Source organism: Mus caroli, chromosome 7, assembly GCF_900094665.2.
Source record: "Mus caroli chromosome 7, CAROLI_EIJ_v1.1, whole genome shotgun sequence".
Taxonomy (NCBI): domain Eukaryota; kingdom Metazoa; phylum Chordata; class Mammalia; order Rodentia; family Muridae; genus Mus; species Mus caroli.
This window is the reverse complement of record NC_034576.1, coordinates 125,108,602-125,120,390: the sequence shown is the minus strand read 5'-3', so window position 1 is coordinate 125,120,390 and position 11,789 is coordinate 125,108,602. Positions and strand designations below refer to the sequence as shown.

The window sequence follows — 11,789 nt, the reverse complement described above, 5'->3', positions numbered from 1 at the left end:
TCACATGTCTTGACTCAAAGCCGAGAACCAGCAATTGTATGGAGTACCACACACCGAGACTCCAAGCACAGCACCTTACGACAGCAGGCTAGCAATTTAGGCATGGACTGTGACAGGCCCTATTCATGCCACATTCTGTAAAACCACTTAACCTGTCCCCAAATCCTTTCCGAGTGCCTTCACTGAGTTCCAGACAGGCAGAGTGAAGGAGAATGCCCCCTTACCCCCAGGCTCACACTATTACTTACTTTTGTCAGTGGGGCAGAGGATGGACACAACCACAACACTTAAGTGGATTGTTTCATCAAGGAATTTAATATTGACCTAACAGAATTCTAAGAAAACCACATGGCTAGATGGTTAAGCATCCTGCCCTCCTTTTTAGAAACCTAACTTCTAATTACTAGAAACAAAGATCTTCCACTAGGCCCCTCTGCAGTGCATTTTCAATGTTTAGAATTTTGTCTATTCAGCTTGAAGGATCTTGGAAAGAGAAGAAATGAGACACTGTCTTTAAATAATATACATCTGCAACAAGTGAAAAGTTTACTGAAAACTTTTATTGTAATCAAAAAGTGACATAACGGGGCTGTAATGAGTTCAGCAATCATTCTGCTGATATTTTTGAACTGATATCAGCATTTGCCAGGCAATTAAAAAAATTCAAATGTGAAAATTTCACAGTACAGTAAACTCCACCCCAACTAATTAATGGTGGTTAAAAATAATAGGCCCTAGCAAAACCTCTCATGTTCCATGGTCACAAGTCACAATTCTGTACAAAAGTTCGTTATAAAGCTCTGGTGTAAAAATGAAATAATCAAGCAGCAAAGACTTTAAGTGCAGCACAGGGTCTTCCACTCACTATTTACAAGGCTGGGATCTCTTTACATCATAACAGAGTTTAATACAGATGACTTAGTAATTAAGTCAATTAAAACATCCGTCCTTCACACAGCGACAGATTTCACTTTTTGGTCATCTTTCTCCTTCTCCTTGTCTTTGTTCTTCTTCGCCTTCTTCTTCTTGTGTTTATGTTTCTGGCTCTTCTCCACATCGCCATCCGTGCCTGCGTGCTTCTTATGCTTCTTGTGCTTTTTATGCTTCTTGTGCTTTTTCTTGTCTTTCTTCTTTTTCTTCTTTTTGCTGTCTTGGCTTCCGGCTGAGCTGGCACTGCTGCTGTGGCTTCGGGTCTGGCTACCAGAAGGGCTATGACTTCTACTTGGACTAACACTGGGGCTACTTTGGCTCTGGCTCCTGTCTGCACCTGGCTGGCTGGCTGTTACTACAGTCAAGCTCTCTTTTGCTTTCTCTGTTGTTTTCTCTTTCAAGTCCTTGGAGATACTGGCAACAGCTTCTTCTTCCTTCACAGACACATTACTCTCACTGTCGCTCTCATTATAATCTGGTTCAAAGGCAGCCTCATCCGTCTCCCTGGTCAGGTCAGAGGAAAGCCTAGAGGAATGACTCAGCTGGGGTTTTGGCTTGACGGTGCTCTTCTCCACCTGCCCAGCAGCCAGCTCCTTCTCCATGGGAGGGTCTGGCGGGTTAGGTATATATGGCAGTTTGCCACCACTGGACTCTTTCCCATTGCGAGCTTCAGCAGCATGCTTCTCCCGCTCCTTCCCAGAGTTTTTATCTACAGGCTTTGTCTCTTCACATGGGCGTTTAGTTTCGTAGGGGGCTTTATGATCATGAGGCTTTTTGTCTCTTGGGGGACTAGAATTACTTTTTTTTGACTCAGTCCCCTTTTTAGGTAAATCTCTCTCCTCCCTCAGCTTACTTTTCTGTCCAGATAAAGACTCTTTACTCCGAGGAGGAGACTCTTTTCTTCTTGCTAGTTCACTTCTCTCGTCTCTTCGTTTGGAACTGGAATAATCTCTGCTGTCGTAGTCCACTTTCTTGTCTCTACCAGGAGTGAAGTCTTTATTTGAGGAACCACGAACAGACTCGTGCTTTTCTGAAGTCCTGGTCTCTTTGGAAGACTGAGAGAGATTCTTAAAATGTCCCTGTTCACTCAGGCGGTCCACAGTGCTCTCCTTGTCTGGCTGGGCACCGCTCTTCCTCTTGTCAGGGTTGTCCTTCTCTGACCCTGAGTGCTCCCGGTCCTTGGCTCTGCCCTTCTCACTGGACGCAATGCCCTTTGAGCTCCTGAGCTCCTGCTGCATCAGCTCGTGGCTCGCCTCCTTGGGAAGCTTCTGCATTTTCTCGGGCTGCTCGCTTTCTTTCTCAGTGTACTTAACTGCAGCTGATGGCTTAGTAGTAACATTTTTTATAATACTCGATGGTTTCCCTACACTCTGGATAGGTTGTGTGGTTTTAACATCTTCTTCTTCAGACTCAAAGTCATCTTTATCCCACTTGGACTGAGGAACCTGAATCATAATTATAACATCTTCAGCAGGCGCTGTGTTATCATTATTATATTCCTCCATAGTTTTAATGACTGTTCGCTTTGTATCTGTCTTTTCTTCAGATTTCCTCACAGGACTGCCTCCAGTTGAACTTGTACTAAAACAAATGAATATACTTTTAATTAATAAAAAGCTTACTACTAATAAAACATTGGTAAGTAAGTTTTTTATAAAGCTAGCTTAAAATAGGTTGTCTTTTTAGCTTTAAAGTTATATTATTCTGCCCTAAGACACACATGATCAAACTATAAAAAATGACGTGGTTCACCTCTCCCTGACCTGAAACAATGCTGTAGGCTCCTAAGAACCTAAGTTACACGCACAGATAAGATCAAAGGCTATCATTTCCCATAAAGGGCACTCATTGCTGTGGCCCCACCTCCCATCCATCCCCTCTCACCCCCACCCCGGACCTCCATACCTGGTGTAATCCACAAGCGTGGAGCTGGAGCCTTCGGTCCCAGCTACTTTCCGTTTGGCCTTTCCCTTGACTTTTTCCTGTTTGATTTTGCTAGATGTTGACTCCAATTTTTCAGAGGGTTCTTTTGTAGTAGATGCATTTTCTGCATTTCCAATTTTTTTTCCAGTTTCTCTGTTGAGTTTGATTTTTTTGGCTGGAGTAGTTGATGATGCAATCTTGTCCTTTTCTGGGGTCCTTTCCAGCTTTTCAACATCACCTTCCATTTTCCGCTTTGGTGATGGTTTCACTATTTCTGTTCCTTCTACTTTAGAGATTTTCATTGAAGACGACTCAAAATCTTTATCTACACTCTTTTCTTCTGTTTTTCTCTTTCGTTTTTCTCCCTTGCTATCAAGTAGTTTATTTTTCTCAGGCTTCTTGGCCTTCTCGTCCTTACTGGCTGGCTTTTCTGACTTGATGTCTTTGGAACAGTCCTTTTTGACCTTCTCGTCCTTGGCTGGTTTTGCCTCCTGGTGTTCTTTTGCAGATTTAGAATGGGCTTTTCTAGGGGTTCCAGTGACCTTCTCATCCTTCTGAGAAGACGAGGAAGGTTTTACAGAGTCAATCTTTGTAGCCTCCTCTTTGGCTTTTTTGAGTGGCGGCTCAGATCGAGGAGACTTTTCACGGTCTCCATCTACCTTTTCTTGAGGTCCTTTAGAAGGTTTTAAAACATTGTCTTTCTTGGCTGTAGCAGACCCATCACTTTTCCGTTTGGTCTTGTCACTTTTTACTTTTGGCTTATCCTTTTCTCTCTTGTCTTTGTCAGATACTGACTTGAAAGTGATCGATTCTGCATCCATTGGTTCATCCCTAACAGGTGTAGCATCGTCTCTGCTTGGGAGAACAAACAGTGTATCTGTCTTAGTTTCATCAATCCCTGAGGATTCCCTGGATTTCCTAGAAGTCTCCAGTAGCTCTGGGTTCAGGAAGCTCTCACTCTCTTCCCCTTTTCTTCGTTTCCTGTGTTTCTTATGCTTGTTTCCTTTGCCGTCTCCTGGAACATTCTCACTCTCCTTCTCCTTCGATTTTGGATTATCTTTTGGAATGTGACTGTCTCTTGTTGAAAGCTTTACTGGATAGTTGCCACCTAGATTTCTATTTCTATGACTTTGTCCAGCAGCATAGTCTCTGTGCCCTCCTGTGAAGGGTGAATTACTGATATTAGGAGGTAAGAGTCTCTGAAGAAAAGTCCTCTCTATTGGCCGAGGGTCTAGGTTGAGCTCCCACTGCGTACCCTTTGTAGTACTTCTCATACCACTCTCGGTATTTCCTTTCCCATTCCCGGTAGCGTTCTTTCTCAAATGGGTCTCTAAAGTCGACACTCCGCCCATAATAGGCTTTGATGTCATAAGGGGGTGGAACTTCTCTGTATCTATTAAAATACTCACGCTCTGTTTCTCCTTGAGGTACATTGCGTTTAGTGGGAGACTGTCCCCTAAATGCTTGAGGAGATCTGGACCGTGAGTGGTATCGTCTATAGGGAGGTGACCTTGACCTAGATCGGTGGTATCCATGAGATCTGGACCGTGAACGGTAATTGCGGCTCTTGCCTCTGCCTCTCCTGGGGTATGGGGGTGATCGTGAATAGGAGCGAGAGTGTGAGCGGCTGAAGGAGCGAGAGTAAGAGCGTGAGCGTGTTGAGCCAGACCTTGACTTGGAGTAAGTGTATGAACTTCTGGAATACGATGACCCACTATAGGGAGATTTAGACCTAAAAACAAAAGCACAGTTGGTGGTTGAGAGATATAAACAAAGTAAAAACAGACAGTCTAGTATTCTTTTCTCACGGTTTTCTTTCTTTGCATCAAGTTTTGTCTTAGATGATTAAAGAGGTGCAGTGACCTCTACTGGAATGGAATAAATACACAAGTCACTTAGTACAAAACAAAAGCCAAGGCTTGACATCAGAGTGGAGTGCATTAATGTACCGTGAGTTTTATGAGCTATTAACATCAAACAAATGTCAATTAAATTTAAATTTCACTTCCTGTCTGATTATTTAGGTAGGAATCTATTTTTTTTTCTTACACTAGCCAACAGTCTAGTTTTAAAAGGAACCACATTTTAAGTGTTAAATCTAAAAAACAGTCTTTAAACAAACTTCCAGGGAACGTCTGTAATTTGTTTTTCTTTTCTAATAATACAGCAAGGGGTATTCTACCACTACTTTTTAAAACCGCTCAGGTTAATGTTACAGCAAGAAGCTGTAGCCTTATGGCAAAGGCCCTCAGAATACTCTCTGGCTAGCCCCCTATGTCTTTCCTTCCATAAACATTTCCCATTATATCATATTAAGAATAACTTCAAGGGACAAGGACAACTTAGTCCCCATAAATTCTAATTCTACACAATAGAATTTACACTGAGATTATTTTAATGGACATATTAGGGAATAAGCTACATCTCCTCCATTCTATAAAACTAGATCGAATCAGAAAAATCTCATAAGTGCAATGTTATTTATATCCATAGGTAATCCCTGGATATTCAAGTCCCATTTGTAATTCTGTTGTGAAGGCTTGCAAAACACTAACCTGGAAAATGAGCGCCTACGCTCCTTTTGAATCTTTTTGTATTCCATCAATTCCTTAGCAAAATCATTTGTAAACTCATCTAGCTTGGACTTTTTCTTTTCCCTAGTAAAATAAAGTTAAAGAGTGAAAGTTAACAAAAACCATTTAAGAAAACTAACAAGACAAATGTAATTAGATCATGAATGAAATGAATGCAATTGCCATTAGTTTTCTACTTTAAAACTATGAATAACTAGGTATCCCTGAGGAAGTTGCTTGTATGGCTTTGGTTTAAATTTTAGGTGAATTTTCTTTACTAACTGGAAACACTGGAAAATGTTTCCAAAATACCTATTTAATGTTATATCAGAAAATGAAAAAAGTGTATGATAATTTCACACTAAAATACTCACTCTTCCTTTAGTCGTCGTTGCTCTCTATAGAATTCTTCCCTGGACAAAGGAGGTGCTTGTGTTGTAGGGATGGTATTTGAATGGGCAGTCTGCACTCCTGACGATACCCAAGGTGTTGATATATTGGCAGGAGCTGGTGGAAACCCTGGAGGAGGGACACTATATCCTGCTGGTGGAGGCTGGCCAGGAGGAAACCGAGGAGGAAACCGTGGGGCAGGTACACCTGGAGGAAGAGGAAGTGTATGGGGAGGAGGCGGATACAAAGGAGGTGGTGGAACAGGCACAAAGACTGGAGTTGCTGGAAGTGATGGGCCTTGAGTCCTCTGTGATCGTTCACTGTGGTGTCGCCCGCGGTTTATACTTCTGGAGAGATAAATTCCAAGGTATTATACCTTTACATTAAATTCATCTGAGATAAATGAGGCTTTCTTTTTCTGTTTATAATTATTTTCCAAAGTGTAAAAACTGGAATAGAATCAACTACTCCAGTACAAATGCAGTTAAGGGGTATTTGTACACATTAGCCCTACAGGACAGGTAGGGTGATACAGGTCTCCAGTCTCAACTACTCAGTAGGCTGGACAATCACTTGAGTCTTTGAGTTTGAGGCCAGCTTGGGTAATAAATAACCAAGAACTTGGCTAAAAACAAAAACCTCTCAACAACTGTATTTCAAAATCCTGGACCCTCTGCAAGAGTAGCCAGTGCTCTTAACCACTGAACTACCCCTCCAGTTCCAAGATTCTAATTTGTAAGGCCTTTATCAACCGACAGGAAACATGTCTTGAAGGATGTGACAGATTAACATGGCTGCAACCTATTTCTCCCTGAAGATGCTTTTCTAGACTCAAAGGTTTTTTTTTTTGGTTGCTATTTTTCCCCCCGAGACAGGGTTTCTCTATGTAGCCCTGGTTGTCCTGGAACTCACTCTGTAGACCAAGGCTGGCCTCGAACTCAGAAATCCGCCTGCCTCTGCCTCCCAAGTGCTGGGATTAAAAAGGTATGCGCCACCATGCCCAGCTCTAGACTCAAAGTTTACATTAACAAAAACCACTGCAACTTCCTTTTGGAGGAAGTGGGTGAAACCAAACAAAACAGAATCATACTGATTCCAATATTAATAATTAAAACTGAAGATATCAACATTCTTCCCCCCAAAAGATAAACAGAAATAATAGTGCTAAATTGTCTGATTTGTCTCAAAGAATTTGAGTGCTTTTGCTAAACTTACTGGGCAAAGGTATGTAAGACGGCAGGAGGTGTTCAGCCTTTTCTGTTCAGAACCATAGCCATGATTCAGAACACAGCCCTTTGTTTAATGTAATCTCCATGAGATTAGCAATTCTGATTGGCCCACTAGAAGATCAATCATAGCTTTTATCAAGTTTGAAGTTTCTGCATCTTGGTTTAAATAACTATCTCCATATAAAACCCAGGCTTTAAGACAAATCTCCTCGTTTCTTCTTTTGGAAAAGAGAAGGCAGGGAAAGACTGAGACGAAGAAACACAATGTTTTTTCCTTCTGGACACTGAGCTGGCTAACTTTCATACGCTGTATCCGGCCATGTACCAATACAGACCGAGTACTCTGTGGAAGGAACACTAAGAACAGAGTCTGAGGGGCTAAGGAGACGGCTCAGTGAGGAGGTAAGGGTGCTTGCACAGTGCAAGGAGTGAAGCCCAAATCCCCAGCACCCACACAGAAAGCCAGGTGTGGCCATGCAGGCCTACAATAAACCCCAGTGTTGTAGGGGCAGAGACCGGCAGATTACTGGGGCTCGCTGTCCATCAGTCTAGCTCCAGTTTTACTCAAGAGTAAGATCGGGAGTGATAGAACAGGGTACCTGACATCCTCTTGGGCCTCTGTAAGCATGTATTCTCATATACACATGAGCATACATACCAAACATGGGCACACATACAAAAATGTAACTTATGTTTTCCCATGTTCCTTTCCCTCCCTCCTTCCCCAGACAGGTCTTGTTATGTCATGAGAACTGGCTTCCAACTCACAATCTTCTTGCCTCTGAGTCCCTAACACTGGGGTTACAGGTGTGCTCTATACTTCTTAATAAACAGTTTTTTGTAAACATACCTTCAAATGAGACTTTATTCTGAGTCTGGTAGAAATTAAACCTGGGGCCTTACACAGGCAAGCAAGAAACTAACCACTGAACTGTAACCCCCAGTTCCCAAATTTCTTAAGGACAACTGCTAAACGCTAAACATGTATTAAGAGAAGGAAGGAGAGCAAATGAGTCCCCTTCCTCATCACTCCTGTGTTATTTCTTTGTATATTTCCCGGTGCTATGGGATTATTTTCCAAGAGATTTAGCATGCTTACCTGTAACAGCTTCTTTCTCCTCTTCTAATTTGCTGTGGTGGAGAAACTAGGTACCCAAGCTTGTTGGAACTGTGAAAGGTTTAGAACAGGCCTGAGTATTTATTTGTCTTAGGTATAACGTATCATTACTACATTACATTACAACCTATCAGTGCACACACACATTACATTACAACCTATCAGTGCACACACTTTAAAGTATCTATTTTAACTTGCTTTGAAAACTTTCCTAATTTTAAACTCTTAAAAGTTGTTCCAGAGGAGATCTAAGCAAATATTATATTTACTTAAGATAAAGTTACCGTAGTCGTGAGTATTTTCTGTGTTTTCATTAGCACTATACATAATATATAAACTTAGTGTTTAGAAAGGAGCCCTTTAGTTTGCAAGGCTCTATGTAGGTTTTTACATGCTTAAGTAGAATACTTTTTGAGTGCAAAAAATGAGAAAATATGGGTTAAAGAGAGACCTACACCCTCACAGCCCTGGACCCAGTAAACAATGCCAACTCCAGTATGTCTCTCTACATTCAGACACAGGCCCACCTGTCTCTAAATTTCATATGCTTGCTAATGATATATTCTACTAGTCTCTCACCAAAACCAAAACTTAGGAAGGAAGTTTCAAAGAAATGTCTTCATCAGTCAGAATATTACTTTAAAAAACACTTAGATGTGTGTGCATGGGTATTTTAGCTACATGTGTGTCTGTGTACTAGGTCCATGCAATGGCAGCTGCAGTTCCAGAGGAGAGCATTCGATACCCTGAGCTGAGCTACAGAGAGTTGTGAGTGCTAGGGACCGAATCCAGGCCCTCTGCAAGGTGGAAGTGTGCTTCATTACTTAGCCATCTCTCCAGCCCAAAGCTAATCACTTGACACTCCAGAAGATGGAGTCAGATTTCGTTACGCATTTATTTATTTATTAATTATATGTAAGTACACTGTTGCTGTCTTCAGACACTCCAGAAGAGGGAGTCAGATTCCGTTACGGATGGTTGTGAGCCACCATGTGGTTGCTGGGATTTGAACTCCGGACCTTCGGAAGAGCAGTCGGGTGCTCTTACCCACTGAGCCATCTCACCAGCCCAAATCTAATCATTTTTAATGCCATAAAGCATCTTCTGTGTGTCAGGTCAGAAAAATCATACCCTGTAGATTTTAATAACTACTAACAAGTCAGGGAAAAATGGGGAACTTTGTGTGGTAGACACTACTCTTACAATGTATTTATTTACTAAACTGAAATTTGATCATCCAAATTCAGACAGAAAAAGAGTTCAACCATTTATGAAGGTTAAGAGTCTAGAAAACTACCGGGTGGTGGCGGCGCATGCCTTTAATCCCAGCACTAGGGAGGCAGAGGCAGGCAGATTTCTGAGTTCGAGGTCAGCCTGGTCTACAGAGTAAGTTCCAGGACAGTCAAGGCTATACAGAGAAACCCTGTCTCAAAAAAACCAAAAAACTAGAAAACTTAAATATGGGATCAACTTACTAATTTGAGGTCCTTTCATGATCCAAATGTTCTAAAGGCAGAAAAGGACTTAAAAGTTTGTATTTCACTGTTTTAGAAAAGAATTACAAAGTGACCGCTGAAATGGGTTTAAAGTTCACGAGCCCACTTAATGTGGACTTCTTTTGTTGAGATTTTCAGATAGAAATCTGAAATATTTGTAGATATAGCATAAAAGTACTGAAATAATTAAGGGTGAACATATAAAATGTGGTTAAACGCCAGGCGTGTTGGCGCACGCCTTTAATCCCAGCACTCNGGAGGCAGAGGCAGGCGGATTTCTGAGTTCGAGGCCAGCCTGGTCTACAAAGTGAGTTCCAGGACAGCCAGAACTATACAAAGAATCCTTGTCTCGGAAAAAAAAAAAAAAAAAAAAGTGGTTAAAATGTGGTCTATTTTATTGTTTCTTTTTAAACCATAAAACATCTAACTTTATAAAGTTAAAATTTATTGAACCAGTCAAAAAAAAATGCTGTTTAGTTATTAGATCTAAACTGGATAAAATTAATCATTACGCATCCAGTGCCACTGTGACTTTGAAGGCAGCTCCTGTTGAGAATTGCTACAAAGCATTCACCTAAGATTATATAATACATATAAGGGGTTAATCAACCTAGGGGAAGGTCAGTCAACAGACTGAGTAGCTCTGGGGAGTCAAAAGTGACAGGCTGGGGACAAAGCTCCAGGGTAGACTATGTCCCTAGCTGAAGTATTCCCTGTGTTGAAGCCCCACACTCAATTCCTAGTAACACAGACACCATACATGCAGTTATGTGTACATTTTCTCTTGTGTAAATGTCAGTGTCTCAAACCAAGTGTTTCAAATATCATTATCTTCAGAAAAGAATTCAACATATCAATCTGAATGTGACAGAGCTCCAAGGCGAGTGTCTAAGATTACTTTGAGCGTGGATGTACTTACTGCTCCCAGCCTGGCCGGCCACCACCTGGACGAGCAGCATTGATTCTTACTGGGCCTTACAAACGAAACAAAACAATCAATAAGAAATTCGATGTTAATTATTTCCTAAAGAGGAAAAAAATCCAAATCAAATTAATTTTACTCACCAGTTGTGGGAATCAACTGTCCATGTAATAATGACTGTCCCAACAAAGACGGAGTTCCAAGGACTGGTACCTGGTACCCCTTTAGGAGTAATCACACACACAAACAAAATAGGAATAGTTAAAGTTTTAAAAAGTCAAAGCAAAAATTTTTTTTAAAAAATGAGTATTTGTAAAAAAACAAAAAACAAAAAACAAAACAAACAAACAAGTCTAGATTTTAAAGGCAGTAAAAATCTACCTTTTCTTCCATAAGAGCAGTAATAGCAATTGAAGAGGCTCCCTTTGAATGTTCTGATGTAAGGGCGGCAGCTGGCAATAATTTATTATCAGAATCCCTAGAAAACAATGTAACATAAGAAAACGTTACCATAGTGGATGATAATGAGTAAAATGACAACATCTATTATATATATCCATACCCAGCATGAGTTAGTGATAATGATCATATCTGAGGAAAGTCAACGGTCTGGGCCTGTAAAAAGCTCTTTAAGAATAAGAGGTGCGGTCAGTGGGAAGCTTTAGCAGGAGGCATTCCATGCAGACCTAACAATGGAATTCACTCCTCAGATCCTCCAAGACGGCACTAGAGAGCCAAGTCCTTACAGTTGCCCTCTCTAGCTCTACCCACACAGCTGGGGCCACCACACTCCTGCATATACACTAAAAATGACGGGACTGCCTGAAAAAACACTACATATGAAACATGATAGAAAAATAGGTGCAGAAATATAAAACGTCAAAATACTGCTACCCTTTAATATGGTTCCTTATGTTGTTGTGCCCTTCAACCATAAAATTATTTGTTACTACTTCTGTTATGAATCATAATGCAAATCTGTTTTCCAATGGTCTAGGCAACCCCTATGAAAGGATGAGTCAACTTCCAAAAAGGTTTCAACCCACAAGTTTAGAACCAACCACTGCTCTAATATAATTCTTTGTATTTTCTTTACCGATTAAATAAAGGCTAACCTAGAATAGTGGGTTATCTTGTATGTGTAAAGATTTCACCTTTAAAATTTTCTTTCAGTATGTATGAAACAGGACCTGACACCTGTGTTTTGAA

At 41.0% G+C, this 11,789-nt stretch overlaps 1 protein-coding gene across 1 annotated transcript in view; it reads right to left on the bottom strand.

The window, feature by feature from the left end:
- Window positions 1–540: 540 nt before the first annotated feature.
- Window positions 541–11,789, bottom strand: part of Rbbp6 (RB binding protein 6, ubiquitin ligase) — a 32,480-nt gene continuing 21,231 nt past the window's right edge. The window contains 9 exon segments of the mRNA XM_021169083.2: window positions 541–2,511; window positions 2,836–4,056; window positions 4,058–4,585; window positions 5,409–5,510; window positions 5,801–6,163; window positions 8,145–8,213; window positions 10,578–10,632; window positions 10,724–10,802; window positions 10,962–11,058. Of these exon segments, the coding sequence (XP_021024742.1) occupies window positions 951–2,511; window positions 2,836–4,056; window positions 4,058–4,585; window positions 5,409–5,510; window positions 5,801–6,163; window positions 8,145–8,213; window positions 10,578–10,632; window positions 10,724–10,802; window positions 10,962–11,058 (4,075 nt within the window). The 3' untranslated portion in view covers window positions 541–950.